This window comes from Monopterus albus, unplaced genomic scaffold (genome assembly GCF_001952655.1).
Source record: "Monopterus albus unplaced genomic scaffold, M_albus_1.0 scaffold96.1, whole genome shotgun sequence".
NCBI lineage: Eukaryota > Metazoa > Chordata > Actinopteri > Synbranchiformes > Synbranchidae > Monopterus > Monopterus albus.
This window is the reverse complement of record NW_018127976.1, coordinates 2626103-2644933: the sequence shown is the minus strand read 5'-3', so window position 1 is coordinate 2644933 and position 18831 is coordinate 2626103. Positions and strand designations below refer to the sequence as shown.

At 38.8% G+C, this 18831-nt stretch overlaps 2 protein-coding genes across 2 annotated transcripts; one reads left to right on the top strand and one right to left on the bottom strand.

Annotated features, from left to right (window-relative positions):
• Window positions 1–6: 6 nt before the first annotated feature.
• On the bottom strand, window positions 7–5657 carry chchd7 (coiled-coil-helix-coiled-coil-helix domain containing 7). Its single transcript, XM_020608854.1, has 4 exons — window positions 5322–5657; window positions 2461–2520; window positions 2270–2368; window positions 7–944 (listed from the first exon to the last, which is right to left on the bottom strand). The coding sequence occupies exons 2-4, from the start codon at window positions 2512–2514 to the stop codon at window positions 840–842; spliced, it is 258 nt and encodes an 85-aa protein (XP_020464510.1). The 5' UTR covers window positions 2515–2520; window positions 5322–5657; the 3' UTR covers window positions 7–839.
• Window positions 5658–5978: 321 nt separating this feature from the next.
• Window positions 5979–18459, top strand: plag1 (pleiomorphic adenoma gene 1). Its single transcript, XM_020608849.1, has 3 exons — window positions 5979–6117; window positions 12313–12663; window positions 12862–18459. Exons 2-3 carry the CDS (start codon window positions 12422–12424, stop codon window positions 14042–14044), a joined length of 1425 nt encoding a protein of 474 aa, XP_020464505.1. The 5' UTR covers window positions 5979–6117; window positions 12313–12421; the 3' UTR covers window positions 14045–18459.
• The last annotated feature ends 372 nt before the right edge of the window (window positions 18460–18831 follow it).

Sequence of the window (18831 nt, the reverse complement as noted above, 5' to 3'; positions counted from 1 at the left end):
GTGAGAATGCTACAATAATCAAGCAACTGTAGAGATGCTTTTGAGAGGACCATTGTTTTTTGAGCATTTAAAACCATTTCTAAATTCAGCAGTCATTTGTAAAGACCTAAATGCAGTCTGAAGCTCTTGGACTGCAATAATCATACTGGATGCCTAAAAATACAGAGTCTGTGATTTCTGAGTTCACTTTGATGATACTGAACATTTATTTGAGGCCTGACAGCTTGGAATGAATGATATGGTACAGACTGTGTGTAACTGTATTAAAAAAATCATAACCAAAACAGAATAAGGTGGCAAATCGAGCATTAGGCAGACAATTATCATACTCATCCACCCCCCTTTTAAATTAAGAACACATATGATAGATATCCATCACAGGTAGCATACTTCACCATCATGCTGGCTAGTTGAGTTAGTGCCCAGCTCGACATAGACTTGTTTCACATTGGGAAGAATACAGTTGAACTAGTGGGTTCAAGGTCATTTTAAATTCATGATGAAATCTACACAGAACCGTTGTAGTTGTAAAATTAATTAAATTAAGTTTTGTAATACCTCTTCAAAAAAATTATTCAAAAGTTCTTTAATTTCTCTCATGCTGTCACACTGTTAATAAAGCTCAATAAATAAGCGCTCTTATCCTTTGTTTTCTGTGACTTTTCTCTCTTTCAGAATAAAGTCCAGCTACAGATGGTAAGTTCAACATAACCTGAGCCTGAGAACAAGTCAAGCCACACAGCCACTGCAGTGTAGTAGCACCAGCGAATGTGTTTGTCTGGAGCTCATTTCCTAGGTCTGCTGGTCTTCACAGTGTCTTTGTGAAACCCTGCTGCCTCTCAGTATGGTTTGCCTCCAATAGCAGCGAGTATCTCCTGCCTCTCTGCAGCAGTGGGCATGAGAGGACTCACACCGTCTCTTCTCCTCTGCATCAATATGTTGTGCTTTATTGAAACAAACAAAAACTCTTAGTTATTTATTTAAACAAATACTTTATATATACCCATGTGCTATTGTTGGTTTCCATTATCAGCTGACAAGCATTCATAGAATCAGTCACAGCCCTGACAGGAGTAGTCTATAGTAATGAATCCAGGCAAGTTTACATGTAATTAATTCAGTAAGGCAACATAACTGAAAAATCATTACATTCCAATGAGTTTATTAAAAAACAAATCTGTGTGTATTGGAAGGAACAAAGGAACAAAATCCACTGGTCCTCCTACCTGTGCTGGGTTAGTGCATGTAACTATTAGTACATCCACTTTTTTAAAAAGGGTTTCCATTCCATTCCAACTTTATTTATAAAGCACTAAAAAGAACCAAAGTGGACCAAAGTGCTGTACAGTGTAAATAACAAACATAACTTACAAGTACAGATAAAATCAACACCAATATAAAATATCAAAAAGCCAACGAGACCATCTGTGAATGCATGATTTGTGTTGAACACCTTTCCCCCTCACTGTATACAGTATATCTGGTGTACACACACACAAACACACACACGTGTGCCAAAGAGTGTCTTAGCATGAAGAGGTGGAACATCTTTCACTGGTTCTGTTGTGTATCTTTCCAGTTATTTATGAGGCCCTTCACTTTGGGCAACATGCTGAAAATGGTCCACACTGTATCCCACACAGTTCCTTCTATATTGATGTAAAATGACTCAGATCTGAGCTGAGACTTTGAACTTTGATTTAGTATCTATTACTTTATTTCTGGCCTTTTTGGCAACGTGACACATTAGTCACAGGTACCTCTAGTTCTTATTTAGACGTGAGACTAACACAGAAAATCATCAGCACATTTACGTAACATTGTACATGTCTGAAAAGTCAGGATGTCTGAGCTTGTACCATTATGGAAGTGAAATGATAAATAACTGGAGAATTGTATTAAGGTTTCCACAAACAAAGTTTCCATAATTGAATTTGAACATTTGTAAGGACACTGAAAACCCAAGATTCCAGTTTTTATTACATTTTTATCTGTTTGTGTTTCCTCCTGTACTGCTAACCCTACTGTGAACAAAAATGTGATACTTCCATGACTGTTGCCACTTAACCACCTCTTTTCACCCACTTCTGATGCTCAATGTGAAGACACCCTTTGCCACCTTACCCTAGGTAAGCACAGCCAGCCCAGGTGATGCATGGCTATCTCTAATGTACAAATATAAGATGCACAACATATTTGAAGGGTTTCTTTTTGCTCTACCATTTTCCTTAGTTATTATCTTTCATGCTTGGAAACAAAATGAACTCACCCAGTATTTCCTACAGTTTTTATATCTCTGGAAATAGGCTGAACACATGCTCTTATCGTAGTTGGAGGCATTCATACACTGTTGTGAGGCATCACTTTCCTGCAAAAGAGAAGTGGGATTAGACACTCTCACATCCCAGCAGCAGGGGGACGTCCCACACAGTTTAGAATATAAAGGGTCAGTGAGCCTACTTCGATGCATGGGTTACTGTCTTCATTCCGGAGTTTTCCTGTAGTTTTATCCATTTGGATCTGTGTACAGATAGACAATACAGAGGCTCAGATTTAGCACAAGAGATACTTGTAACAATAATTATAATAATATAATAGCAAACATAAAAAAAAATACTATAGTACAATAAATATGCATTTGATAAAAGAAAGAAAAAAACCCTATGGAGAAATAAACTATAAACATTAAATTTAGCAGGTCACAAATGATAAGTTTACTTCTATCTATTCCTGCATCCTTCATTTACCTGTACTCCAAATAAAGTTAGTACAAAAATATTTGTGGTAAGTGCAGGTATCTTCCCAATGATAAAAAAAATAGATAGCTGGATAAAGGATTGTAGAATAAATCAGGGGCACCTCAGTGGCCTTGGGTGTATGGTGCTGACCATACACTGTGATTTGATTCACAAGTCTTGTAGTGTTTTCTCGTGTTTTCCTCCTGTATGGACCTTGCCTCCCCCTGGACTCAGCTTTGCCTTAACCCCTTGAATGTACAGTTTTTGGGCCATTGGTCTTGTTACTAGTCAGCCATCATTTATACCAGTACTGATGTATCTGTGATAAGCTAATATTGGTCTTTTTTTCATGGGCTGAGCCATTTCTCCACTGTCACTGGAGACACTTTTTAACAGTACACTCAAGTCACTCACTGGCTGTGTCCGAACCTGCTCCCTACTCACTTTATAGTGTGCTCGCTATGTTGTAGTGGTGTCCAAACGCTGAGCGTGTAAATCTATCCACTATATAGTGTACACAAAAATTCCACAATAGAATGTTAAAAGTAGTGTCTATGCCATGTACGTTACTTTATACTAACAACCCCACAATGCAATGCTCTGTGTTTTATCAGATGGAATCCTCATCATGCAGTTCTACAGTTGTTAGTGATTATGTAAATTGCCAGTGGTTACTAAGTGTCCAAAATCTCATTTTACTGTTCACTATTGAGTGAACTACTTAGTGTATATTATATACAGAGTAGTGAATGGGTGAATATGAGTGATTTTGGACACAACCATGCATTCTATGGGTATATCCCAAGTCTCTTATAAGATTGATCCTATGTCCTCGGTCAGCCTGAACAACTTCAGAGTTGGCCAAGAACGGAGGATCAAATTTCAAAGTCTCCATGTGTCTTATGTCGACTCTGAGGCCCAAGAAGCCATGACCATCCTTCCCAGAGGTTTTTATGAACTGACGTGGCCCTTTATCAGAAATCAGTTGGTGATTGGATGCTTCAGATGAAGGATTAGAGGAAAGGACGTCGTTTCCTCTAGTCCTCTCTCCTCATCTTTTCCTTGTACAAGGAAAAGATGCAAGTGAAGGAAACGACAGTGCTTATAAGAAACTTGGGATGGAGACTGTATTTGTTCAATTTACTCACTGGTGTAGCCTCGGGGAAAATCAAACACAAGCTGTTATTTATTTTTATGGCATAACATGCTACTGGCTTTTCATATGGCTGGGATACCTCCGCTGAGTGAGATACATATGTTCTCCTATTAAACATGAGCAGCACAACTTGTTTCACATACAACTAATAAACAGACTCACTCTTTTTCTTCTCCTGACATTCCTCCCTGTCATCAAGTGTCCAAAATATCCATGTCTAGGTGTGCAGGAGTATTTTATCTAAACAATAGCAGCACTAACTTTGGTGACAAACAGACTGCATTTCCGCTGGGCTGCTTCACAATACTAGCCACCGGGTGTTGTGACAATGGAATGCTTTTAATGTTTTAGAATCTATCCTAAGGACCATGGTGCACCAGCCTTCACAGCACTGAAATGCACCATTTCATTCAATCAATCAACAAGTCTACCTGAATTCTTTCCAACAATGTCACTGAAATACATCAGAAAAAGAGATTTAAATAAATAATGAATGCTTTTAGTTAAAATCAGAAAAATCCTAATAGCTCAGTGCATCTGGCAGTGGTAACTATGCAGACAACAGAGAGGAAGAGCAGAGTGGACTCAGGACCACAGCTCCCAGTGAATCCAGTACAAACACCAGTCACGTTTTACAGCATTAGGTATAGTCAGTTTGAGTTTAATAGGATAGATAATGTCCAGTAGTTTTGTTTCCTGCTCTGGTTTCTTCTGAGGTTCCAAAAAAGTATCCAAAGCCTGTGATGAGCTCAGATTTGCAGAATTTTATGAATGAAGGAAGAAAAGAAAAGAAGAAATGTGGTGCAGTTCCCCCAGACTCTTTAACTCTTCTGTTTTAGCTACTATGCTGCACACAGATGGAACCACCTTCCTGAGGACCTTAAACGTGCTCCAGCTCCAGACACAAGTCCAGACTGAAACCTCTACTATTTTCTTGTCCCTTTGTTTGACTGTTTGTTTGACTTTTTTGTAGAAACTTGTTAGTGTGTCTATTAAGTTATAGCTACGTCGGAGGAGTGGGCTACCAGTCTTAAGTGGCGTGTGGATGTCTATACTCCACAAAGCTACAGTTTTTTTTGCTATAATCACACTGTATTTTAGCGTAAGTTAAAATACAACTGAAACGGATTCCCCTGTGTTATTACTTGTTTTTTAAATAATTTCAACTTGGTGTTTAAAATGCATAGGCTACCGGCATGATAAATTGCTCAACCCTTTGCAGGAAATAGTCTAACTCATAACGACTACAGCTGTGTAAATTTGAAATAAACACGACTTATTTAACTGCCAGGTTTTTCATCGGAATACATTGTAACAAGTTGACCTTCATTCAAATATCCAATCTGCTAATGGAGAAACTCTGCTTTTCATTTAGACAGAAAGATTATGAGGATGAATGGACATAGGCTACAGCTAACGTTACCTACCTTTTACAAATGCCAACTTTTGTCCAGCGGTAGGTTAATGACTTACGCATTCATCCAAAACAGAGAAGGTTATCCAGCTTTCTAAAAGACCCGATTACCGGACAAACATATCCACACTTCCTGTATTCAAGAGCTGTGAAGACATTTATATCCCCCAGGTATACTAGCAAGACTTTTACTTCTAAAGGGTGGTGAAGAACACTTCATTAACTTAAAACTACATGCAACTAACTAACAACGCTAATGTTACACAAGGCATAGGACACAACTTCCCCGTCATGCTCCAGGCTAGTCATCTCTCGTTGGTGCAACAGCGCACCAGGAAAATCACCCATATCGTCACCGATAACTGACAGCGACATAAGCCAATAGAAAACTGTGAAAACTAACACCTAAGACTGACAGTTTACCCAGCCAATAAAATTTGTTGGCTCGCCTGACGGTCTTCCTATCATTCTAAACGAAACTAAGCCATATTTAAACGATTGACAGCACATCTAGCAAGTCCGAAAATTGAGTTTTACTGAACGGGACTATAAGTGACATTGAAGTGAAAGTGGCAGTGCCTTACACAAATCATAAAACACAAGAGGCGGAACTTTTAAGGGGGCGTGGCTAAATCATAGTACGGTTGCATCGCAGCGCATACACACAATGGCTGCTCGAAAGAGAGGAAAGCAAACAATTTTCAGGCCCGCCGCGTCTAGCAAAAAATATGAGAAAAAAATTATTAAAAATTCGGAAAATAGTTGAAAGTCAAGAAAAACTCAACAGAAAGGATGTTAAACCGTCCGGGGTAAGTTTCATGTAAATTAAGTGAGCGGTTATTCCGTTCTTGAATTAAAATATCGGGGTTATTTAAATTATGAGAGCGGGGTGAGCTGGGGAAAAGTTTGTCTTAATCAGTACCCAGCTTGGGACCACGGAGAAAACCAAGGGAAGGTACAACTAGGCTATTTAAAACTTTTAAAATAAATTGTGTCACTAGTGATATTAGTGTCACGGCGCGTGTCCACAAACATTAAAGACCACAGGAGACATGGAAAGTTGAGTAAAGTTGTACATCGCCTCCACACTTAGTTTATGTTTAATATAATATCAAGCAGTACCATGCACACCACAGGAACGGGCGCAGTTGGATTCAGCAGTAATGTCAAATTTCCTGCTCTCTGCATTCACGTTACTTTTTGCCTGATAGTCTAACATGTTTAATCATAAACATTGTCAACATGTCTTTAAACATCTCTTTTCCAAACCTATACTGTAGGCTAACGCGAAATGCAACCATGTCAATACTGTAGTGACGTTTTATCACGCTGTTTTGGTTCTAGGCTAAATGCAAAGCTATATGGCATTTTCAACCCACTGCATGCGCTCATCAGATTGTCATACGGATGACAGATCGCCTGTGACACCCTCTGAGGTTATTAAACAAGAAACAGCATGACACTGCTTGTAAATAAAGTCGCAAAATGGAGGAGAACTTAAGGCAAACCAATTAGACACTGCTTAAGAATTGCTGCAACTTGTGTCCCAACTTGTCGCAGGTTATTTCTTTTACAAGCAAAAGTCATTTCAGGTTGATTGGTGTGGCAGGTTGCACTGTGCACGTTTTTACAGGTTCTGGTCCTATAGCTGCTGCTGATACAGCTTATGGGAGCCTGTGATGTCAATGCTGTCTACTGTGCGTTAAGCACGAACTTCGGAGATCAGAAGCATCTTCCACCGCAGGTTTTTGGTTTGGTTGAAGTAGCCAGCGCCTTGTCGGTGATTAGAAAGCTTAAATGAATAGTTCCCGAGAGGACGTGTGTGTCAGAGTTAGCTCAAGGTTCTGTTTTCATCTGTCTGGGTCAAACATGAAATCATGTGCAACTGGCGTGAGATGGGATTTTGACTCTCGTCATCTACACTGAATGGTTAGTGATGCCAAGGCACATGACTTTCAATGTTGTTGATGCCGAGATGGAAATGTGTGGGCTATTTTTTAATCTTGTTTGAAAAGATAGGAAGGAATGGCCTGCAGAGAATGGGATCTGTCATCAGTTCTGATAGAAATAAACTTTGATCATTAGTAGCTAGTTTAAAATGTGATTTTTTAAATAGTTATTTGTATGAAAATTAGCTTATTCCTGTCTGTGTTTTACAATTTTAAATATATAATCATGACAGATAAGTATGTTTTTAAGGCAAAATAATTACTTTCTAAAAGCAGACACTATCCTCCTTTGGGGTTATTTATATACACACCTAGAGTTTGCAGCTGCTTTATTTCTTCACCTGAGATCAAGATGATTTTTTAATTTGCTATATAATCCTGCTGTTGTGAATTTGTGATTTTGAGCTGTTTTGTTTGTGAACATGTTTTCAGCTGAAAGAAAACTCTTGCCCAAACCTCTTACAAAATATAGGCTATTAAGTATTGTTTTGTCTTGAAACTTACATTAACTGTTGTTGAAACATTCAGTTCTAATATGCATTTACTTGAAATAAACAAAATAATTATACTTTGGAAAACATTTAAGAGTTGATTTGATTTCTATTGTTAAATTAGTATATTTAATACTAAGACAAGCAGCTAATGGAAGTGAATAATTATAATACATTAAATGATCAATTATTAGTCAACAATATTAAAAACAGTTTCATAATCATGCGTTTTAATGAAGTGTTGCTTTAAATAATAAGTGATTGTTTTGCTGAAGAATATATGAGTTTTTAATCATTAAGAAGTTAACTTATTTAAAATCTTCATTAAATTCTTAATTATTGTAAGACAGATGTCTGTTATTAATTTAATTTTTTGCAGTGATTAAGTTGATTTCTCTTTGGAATGTATAAATCACTACATGCAGGCAAACGTGTTTTAATAACCCTTCATTTCAAAGATTGATTCCTGTAACAGAAATTTTAAAATGTAATTACAAAAATATCAGTCATTTCACATAATGAGGCAGAAGAGTCTGCTGCTAGGATAAATACTTTGTACCACTATAGATGAATGAGGTTTTTTTTAACTATTTCCCAGAATGAATGCAGATCATGTAAAAACTGGCTGGCTGGCTGATCCTCGTATGTGAATTGTTGCTCTTTGCTACTTGTTTGTTTGAAATACATAATTAAATAATTATCCCTATGTATAATAATGTAAATACATATTTTAATTCCTTTGTGCTTATATGAAAACCCAGATATCAGTTTACAGGGTTTTCTAGACTAACACCATAGTATTTCAGTAGCTAAATGGTTAAAGTGTTGTCCTCCCCAAGATATACAGTATGTTAAATGTTAATATACATGCGAGGTGTGTGGAAATGGTTTTAACCATAAAAATTTTTCATTAACCTCCTTGGAATCCATTTTTTTTAATGCATTCACGTTGTGGCAGCTGCAAGATGGGCTGCTCACTGATGTGACCGCTTGCATTGGTCTGTCATGGAGGCCTCCTTGTGATCATCTCCAGCTTGGAAAGACGTTTCTGACCTAGCTGATGCAGGGTTTAGCTAGAGGTGACCTGCACAGGGATATGAGAGAAATCTCATTTCCACATGATAATCAGAATAGTATATCAGAATTAAGAATACCAATTCGCCATAATGTTAGAAGATAGCATGTCTCTACCTAAACTACATGTTTTTTTACATTAGTTTTACCATACTTAATACTATGATGGCCTCATAAGGATAACACATAAGACAGAAAGCACAAATATTAAATGAACTGTGCTCCAAATACAAAACGCACAGAAATAAAGAAAACATAAATATATTTCTACACTGAAAGTGCATTGGGATGGAAGCGATTTACTGGATCTGGACAACAGACTATTTTGCAGAAATACTGACAGTGAGTAAAATTCAGGATACAGTGTACTTGTTATGTAATCAGTAATGTACTGTATATATTGGCTCAATGATTCCATCTCGGACAGTGCAATACAAATGCTGAGGTTCCATGTATACAGAGCAGATTGCGTGTCAGCATTATCTGGGAAAACGAAAGGAGGCAAAATCTGTTTCTACATAAATGAAGGTTGGTGTACAGATGTCAGTGTTAGAAAGAATTTGCAACACTGACTTAGAGACTCTTTTCATCAACTGCAAACCATTTTATTCTCTGGGAGATTTTTCGTCATTCATTCTGGTCGGAGTGTATGGACCACAGGCTCATGCTAGCACACTACAGCATCAGATAACTAGCATAGAACTAAAACATCCCGACTCCCCACTCATTGTTCTAGGGGATTTTAACAGCGCAAATCTCACCCACGAACTGCCCAAATAGCACGTGAGTTGTCCCACCAGCAACAAAAAGACAATGGACAACTGCTACATGGTAATAAAAGACATGTATTGCTCTGTCCCCCGTGCAGCCCTTGGTCTCTCTGATCACTGCATGGGCCATCTCATCCCAACCTATAGGCAGAAAGTTAAAGCTGTAAAGCCTGTGGTCAAAACAGTGAAAAGCTGGACAAAGCAGGCAAACTCAGAGCTACAGGCCTGCTTTGACTGCACAGACTGGAGTGTGTTTGAGGCTGCATCTACAGATCTGGACGAATTCACTGACACTGTGACATCTTGCATCAGCTTTTATGAGGACGTGGGTGCCCACCAAGACCTTCTGCACATACAACAACAACAACAACAAGCCCTGGTTCACAGTAAAACTCAAACAGCTTCATCATGCCAAAGGGGAGGCCTACAGAAGTGGGGACAGCATCCTGTACAGGCAGGCCAGGAGTAAAGTGACAAGGAAGATCAGAGTAGCAAAGAGCCACTTCAAAAAGCTGAAAAACCAGTTTTCAGCCAACAACCCCTTGTCTGTGTGGAGAAGCTGGAAAAACATCACTAGCTACAGGAAGCTCAGGAAATTCAACCTGCCCCAGGAGCTGCTGATACGGTTCTACAGAGGAATCATCGAGTCTGTTCTCTGCACTTCCATCACTGTCTGGTTCTGACGTCAACTGTATATTGAATATACAGGGTGGGTGAAAAGTAACTAGGCATTAGAAATTGGCTATAGAACTTGTAGTATCACTGGAGTCATGATGAAAACATTCTCTAAATATATGATAGTAAATAGGATTTCATATGAAATCCTATTTAATGTGTAATATAGTGTACAGCATGCCTTTTCTTGCAGGACTGTTATAGTAGGTTTACCTAATAAATTGGCAGCTCAGTGTATCTCGAGCTTCAATATGTTTGCTTAGCAGCTGTGTAAGATATGGCAGTATCTGTGGTTTGGGGTTTTGTAATACTCCTACAGTTCTTCTAACAGATAGCAGTCTCGCTGTTTTCTGACCACACTGTTGCTCTGTTATTAAGACTGTAATAAAATGTATTGCTGTGAAGCTACTCTGAATAAATATCAAACATTTCCTGCTGCTTTTTTTCACATTAAGAACTTTTGTTTGTTTGTTTTTTTTACCAGCAATGCACTTTTTCTCTGGGAAGCAGTTACAGGGAATGCAACCTCAGGTACTGAATTTTGTGTTAGCTCCAGGTTGGATGAAAAAGTCTACCACAGTATTTTCAACTCTTGGCGTTTTGTATAAATGTTAGGACATAAATCAATCCATCAGTTTCTTCTTCCTATATATTATGCCTTATGGCATTACCTTATAGTGACAACCATGTGACATCAAGGTGTGTACCACCCTGAGACCCCCCCAACAATGAAGCCTCCTCTGATTTATAGTAAAAGGGAAATGTGCATAAACACTGGTATGGTCCTTTAAGTCCAATGATGATGATATTTTACACTTCCTAAGGATAGTACTATAATAGTTACTGTGACTCCTTTTATATAGGCATGCAAATAACATGCACACTGGACAGTGTGAAAACAACTGGGGTTCAAAAAGCTGGTTCACTTGTAATCAAGGTTGATCACTAAGATCAAATCAAAATGTATTTATATAGCACTTTACCTAGCTGCATACTTTATCATCTTTATCATATTTACCATGCACAATAGGTTGTGCTGGTGATATATGTTGCATGGCTAACCTTCTCCAGAGCAGAACTTCAAAGGGTCAGCTCAGGACCAGTCAAATGCCCGACTACTGACCAGTCAGACCACTGGAAACAGAGTCATCATTCTTGCATTGTCCTGACAGGGAAATGTGCTAACTTTATTATAATGTGACAAAAACCCATGAACAATGAATAGTTTTATTGAAAGTTCCTAACTCTGGAGGTAAAACAGAGCTTTTAGCAAACAGATTGATAGTTTACTGCAATATTAATTTTTTCTCATTTCTGACAGGATTCCTTACAACATAGATGCTTTTACACTGTTACTTGATCACACCGACCACAAAGAATAGCATGAGATGGAAATGATTGGAAATGAAAACATTTACCTACTGTTCTATTTTAGTAGAATACTGTTTAAAAAGCCCACACTATTAAATAGCTCTCAGGAAATAAATAATGCAACATTTTGGTCAGATAAACCGTGTCAGGCATTAACTGCTTTTCTCCTCCTGTCTACTCCTCCTCTGTGCTTTGGCACAAGAAACATTTTCCCATTGCTTTGAACTTTTTATGCGTTATCACAGATTCACATAGATTCATAATAGTTTGTTCCTATATATTGTGTATACTGTATGTTTCACTCACTGGATTTCACTTTTTGCTGCTGCATTAATCAGATTTCTCTGCAGATATCATTGTTTGAGTTCTTGTGATATTAAGATATCCATGATGTTGTTGCATGTAGTAATCACCTCTGCCTGTGTCGCATAAATGTACTCTGAGCTGTGTAGTTCAGAGCTAAATGAGCCAGTGGATACCCAGTGTCATAATAGCAGTTATCCAGGATCATCAAGAGACAGCCAGATCTAGTTTTAAACCGCTTTGCAGTACAGGCCTTAGATCAGTATTTATATTGATTTATTCTGAGTTATTTTTCAGTGTCTCACTCAGCAGCCTGAGTCTAAACTATTCAGATGATCTTCTCTCTGTTTCACTGTCTCTCCCTCTCTCAGGCCCCTGAGTCCAGGTGGTGTTGAGCACATAAAACTGGATAGAATAATTGCATCAGTACTAGCTGATCACAGCACCCCTGTCCATGTAGCTGGTCTGCCTTAGGGTGCCATGGCCACAGGAACCCAGGGCCACAACATCTTGGAGAAGGCCAAGCCGACACCACCCACAGGGAAGCACAGGAGAGCAGAAGGGAAGCCCAAGAAGAACTTCTCCTGCCAGGAGTGCCAGAAAGCTTTCAACAGTGTGGAGAAGTTGAAGGTGCACTCGTACTCTCACACAGGGGAAAGACCCTACCGCTGCTCCCACCCTGAATGCACCAAGGCTTTCGTCTCCAAATACAAGCTGCTACGGTACAGACAAAGTGGCAGTGCAGCATGTTGCTTTTCTGTTTACACTGTTGGTAACATAGTGCTCTGTAGAAATCAGAATCATATGTTCATGCAATGCTATTTTTTTAGGTCTTGTGTTTGTGTGTAATGTACAGCATGCCTTCTTAAAACATGATCACAACAATTCTGAGTACTAACAAGATGTGTCTGTGTTCTAAGGCATATGGCAACTCACTCACCAGAAAAAAACCACAAGTGTTTATACTGTGAGAAAATGTTCCACCGCAAGGATCACTTAAAGAATCACCTACACACTCATGACCCGTACAAGGAGGCATTCACCTGTCAGGAGTGTGGTAAGAGCTACAACACCAAGCTGGGCTTCAAACGTCACCTTGCACTCCATGCTGCCAACAGTGGAGACCTCACCTGCCAGGTGTGCCTGCAGCCGTTCCCCAGCACTGGGGTTCTTCTAGAACACCTCAAAACACATGCCGGCAAGTCCTCTGGTGGGACCAAAGAGAAAAAGCACCACTGTGAGCATTGCGAGCGGCGATTTTACACACGTAAAGATGTGCGACGCCACATGGTGGTGCACACCGGACGCAAGGACTTCCTTTGTCAATATTGTGCCCAGCGCTTTGGCAGAAAGGACCACCTGACACGTCATGTGAAGAAGAGCCATGCCCGGGAGCTGCTGAAGGTAAAGACTGAGCCAGCTGATTCGCTGGAGTCTGTTGTCTATGACTTAGTGTCTGGGGGCATTAAGGGTGAGCTCCCACTGACGCAGAGACCACACCAGCTCAACATGTACACCAGCCCCATCCTGGACACAGAGCCTTTCCCCACCCCTACACCCCCCCTTTCTTTAAAGTGCTCACTGGGCTCTAACTTTACCTCATACGCCGGCTCCTCACAGGAGCGTGAGCAGAATCTAAAGGGAGAACTGGAGACCTACCTGATGGAGCTGCAGAGCAGCATGCCCTCATCATCTTCAGCAGCCCAAGAAAGCCAACTCTCCTCCTCCAAGCTTGAGTTGGAGCCTCAAGTGAGCGTTCTGGAGGGAGTAAGGGAGGATGTGTCCCTATCCAAAATGTCCACACCACTGGCAGCAGCCACTGCAGGAGACTCTCTGGCCTCATCCTCCTCCCTGATGGACTTTTCACAGCTTTTCAACTTTCTTCCGCTCAATGGGCCGCTGTACAACCAGGCAGGGGGCAACGGGGGGCAGGGTGTTGCCTATCCACCCAACGAAGAGCCTCCACCTCTGGTTCAGCTACCCCCCCAGCCCTCTGAAGGCCCACAAGCCACAGAGACTCCTCTTCATGGGCTTCCTTCCTCCTTCATATCCAACCTGAGCACACCCACCACACTGCCCCGCTTTCACCAAGCATTTCAGTGATTCAATATGTACTGCACCTGGCACACGTGCACCGTAACACCAGTATACTGCATGTCGAGTGGTATGACCACATCAGCATGCAGACACCAAAACAAGATGCCAGTTACATGTTTGAAGATTTTAGCATCTCTGTCCTTTTATATGACAGCATGAGCAGACACCAGATGATTAGCAGCACACACACACACACGTGTCTACACAAGGTCTGGCTTAATCAGCTTTCTGATGGTAACTGCTGGGATGTATTTCATTACAGTCAAAGAATTCTTTTGTGCTGTGGGTTTTCCAAATTCTTGATATCTTGCTATTTGCAAGTTTTATAATCTGCTGTGATCTGTTCTGATTTCCAGAAGAAATTACTTTTTGCAAATAGCTTCAGGCTACAGTTTACATATCAGTCTTTAATAACATTACAAGTAGTGGCCCTCAGTCATGGGTTCATCCTTCAACAAATTTCAGTACACCACTGCGCCCCTAGCATCAGTGCAAAGACAAGCCACATAAACATAATTTGAGCAAAAATGGCAAATACAGAACACAGTGGAACTCTTCAGTAGTAAATGAAGTCATAGTATATGATACTGCTACATTTTGCTGCTATTTTGTTAATTTTGCCAAAAGAATGGGACGCTGGTCTCCTGGATCATGTCGAGAAATAATGCAAAAATAATAAGATAAACTAAGTTGCAAAATATAGTAGATATAATAACTGAGTACATACAAAGCAAGAAAAGGGCTGCGATTCAGAGCTAATATTAGAAAAAGAAAACCAGTTCATTAAGCAAAGCATGGTAGATTTTGATTATTACAGAAGCTCATCTTTCCTACTTAAAACTTGCAAAAAATAAAATGCTGTTAAATGTACTGACAGAGGGTTTCAACCTCTTTGGGAATAGTAAAATGTTGACACACCCCAAAACTCCACAAAAAATCCCCAGCTGTCCCTGTAGTAGTACTGTAATACTGTAGCTGTCTTTGAGTTTATAAGACTTGTGCTTTCACTCCAATACTGTGACAGTGATAGGGACTCAAAGCACTGAACAATTCAGCCCAGTGTACTTACTAATAACAAAAGAAATTTGTTTCCATATTGGGTGGTTTTCATGTAAAAAAAAAAAAAATCGGATTTACAGACACTGATATAAACATGTTTGCATTTCAGTGAAATCTGATAATCCACCAACACACTGGTGTTGAACTTAATGTGATTATTAAATCAGGGCAAATTCATCCAAAATTATCTGCATGGATAGATAAAAAAATGAACTGTATATTTAATTCAAATAATAGAAACCTAAGATAAAGTCACCCTTTTTAAAGGGCATTTTGGTGTGAACACATCTGTTATTCTTATCTTATCAAGTGATGGTGTTTTCTACTGTCACACAGGGCTTCCATCTCTCACCAAACCATTGGGAGGGGTGCTTCTCAGCATTGTCCAAGGCTTTTGTTAACTGAGATTTGGGGCAAAGCTCCATCCAGCCCAGCATTTCATGCCATTGAAACATTGGTGAATGTTCAGTCATGAGTAGTGAAGAGAATCAGTGAGCAGTACAGTAGCTGCATTTCACCTCAGATAGAAAATCAGTCTGCACATCTTGTCTGCTTATGACATAACTGACATGACATGACTATCGTGTATCATTCAAGACACAGTCATATTCAAATCATACTTGTGCCTTTTCAAGAAATACTTTTAAACTGTTTAGCTGTTTGCTGCCATTTAAAATCAATCTGGAAAAAACAAAAGGGACGCTTTTTGAATGTTACAATTAAGAGCTGCAATGGATCAGGTGCACAACATATTTTATATTTATATATTTTATTTTACAGTAGCATCCTCTAACATCACCTTTCAGTAAGAAAAACCTAGATTCTATTAACCAACTCCAAAATTTCCAAAGATTTATGCTGGACAGACATCTAGAATTATTTAGATGGCTCTTAGAACATGGAGTCCTGGGTTTGAATAGTATGTATTGAGTGTGTAAACATTACAAACCTCCGGTGACATGTTGGAACAGGCAGATATAGAATGGAGTATATGAGAATAAATGAGGTTATTAAGTGAAAAGACATGTTCAAGATATTTTTGCTGACAAAATACTAACAGAATCAGAGAGTAAACTACAGTTAGCACTGACATGTTTCTTAGACATGTCAATAACAGCTACCATCAGCGGTCTCGATTGTGTTGTTCATTTAGATTTTCTAAATGTGTTGTACTGAATAGTTGCTATAGGTGTTGTTGCTCATATAAAGGTCCTTTGTTTAGGCTACATTCATTTTGACCTCAGAACTCCGTGTGTCACTCCATGATAAATTTTTTAATGCAAACCTTAGTGAAAATTCACTTTTTTTTAATCACCTTCGCAAAAATTCCTGGTCTGGATATCACCTGAAATACTTGGTCTGTATCATAAACATTTGAGAGATCATACAAAGACATTAAAAGATGTATCCATATGCTGCATATTAGGCAAACTCCAGATTTAACATGCAGAATGCTGAGGTCATAAGTGTCTAGGTTACTTGTCAGTCCTATTCCTGTTACTGTGTTTTCTAGGTGCTGCTAGCTATGGGATAATGATCGTAGTCTCCTTTCTTAGACAAATATTACTACATTAGCACTCATTAGCCAGCAAAGTAGGGATGGCTATCACCCGAATACCGACTTCTGTACGGAAAGCAGGTTTATAATTCTTATAGTAAGCATGTCAAACTGGCATTATTAACACAACAACCCACAACATTAATAAACTATGAAAGCTCATAGTGTTGATGTTAGCTGATGAATATTTTTTTCCTAAAACAAAAATGACATTTTATCTGGATACATGAAATGTTTGATTCATATATAACCCAACAGTGTTTTCATTTACCTCACATACTCATCTTGTTTTTGTGTTCTGGGCTTCACAAATAACAATGAACTAGAAGTGTTAAGTCCTCCCCAAGCCTTCCCCTTTTCCTTCCTGAATGACAGGACCTGATGAGACATGAATGAAGACAATATTTTTCTGGGTGGTGTGAAAGGCGTAGTTGAATGTGTAATGTTTTGAACCATTTATGGAAGTTTGCCATTTGTATCTTGTGAAGGTTTGTGGTTTTACAAGAAATGTTTCCAAGGCTCTCTCTCATAGCACTTTTTGTAAATTGAATGCCTTCATTTCCTCCAGTATCTTTTGTGTAAAGCCTTTATTACAAATGTATAAATGATATATTTAGCTCTCGTAGAGAACAGTAACATGTACATAGAATATAAAATGGTTTATTTTTACAGGTACAATTTTCATAATTTTTCCTATCAAACTGTCATTTTTGCTTTACTTGCACAAGTATTCTGTGTATCTCATTGAGGGGGGCTTTGTGTAGAGAAAGCATAGTGACTGTTCAACTGCTTGTTTAGGTGAGAGCACATGAAATAAATGAAGCTTAAATTGACAGTTATACAGCAATCAGATCATCTTGTCATGGGTTGTTTAATTGGTTGTTAAACAGACAAACAAGATACATGTTCAATAAGGTCATTTTGTCCTCATTAATTATCCTTACTGACAAGTGTGTCCTTATGAAGTGGTTCCAGTCTGAAACCTGTTGCCTGAACATGAATTTTGCAATCAGTTAATTGCAGGTGTAACTTGATGTATAGTTCATATGGACTGTATGACAGAATCCAGGGACTTCCATGGATTAAAGATGAAAAAGTTAAACACATGGGAGAAAGTATATCCAGGTTTTAAATCTGGTATCAGATCAAGCTCATAATTCTAAACCAAGCCTAAACTGTCCTGGATAGTGAAAGAAGAATGTGTTCCTAAGTCATGCCATGGCCAGGAGGCAGGAGATGTTCTTCAGTGTGAGGTATAGACCTTTAGCAATTTAACAATTGTTAAATTGTTATTAGCTTCAGTGGTACCAGTGAACTTTATTGAATGTGTATGTAAGAAACACTGCAATATATTTTGGTACTGGATCAAGCTGCTAACATACTTACAAAGCTCCCTAAGGTGCTACAGACCTCTTTTCTAGTTCTAAAAGGTGTCATTTGTACAAACAAAGTATGAAGTGTAGCTGAAGAGTTGTGTGTCTGGTTGTTATATATATAGTAGCTACGTTTATTTTATTGTACTGTGACTTTTGTAGTCTTTTCAGAGACTTGCCTGTAAAACTCACATGCCCCCAACCCCCCTCCCCACCTGTGTGTTTTCATATTTGGAGACTGAGTCATGGTGAGGGATTGCTCTGAGTGAAGTCATCCAGCAAAGATGAGGAAATCAGTTCTGACAGTGAGAAATACAACTCCATGTGATGCCATTCAAAATGAGCGAGGAAGTTCACAGACGAACTGCATTCCAGCCATGTTGGTTGTGTTGCATTTCAAAAAGTCACCCTTTGACAATAATGGACTCATTACTAATTCTCAATTTTTTCTAACTACTGTTGTATTTTTTTTATAAATATAGTCAAAGTATTTCACGTGAACATATATATATCTCTCTATATATCTATATATATAGAGAGAGATATGTATATGTTTATAGGTTGCGTAAAATAAAAATTTATGCTGCAGCTATTATCTGTTGTTTTTTAAATAGTTACATTACCCAAAGAGGCTAATTATTTATTGTCGGGCAAAGTAACCTGATTTGATTTACATACCTTGCTGCTATGAAACAGAAGAGCTGCAGTCGTCAACTCCAGTATTTTTACACAATGTAATGAAAGTTCAATAAACATAAAAAAAGGATACAACTGCAAGTCTGATGGTCATTCATAAAAAAGTC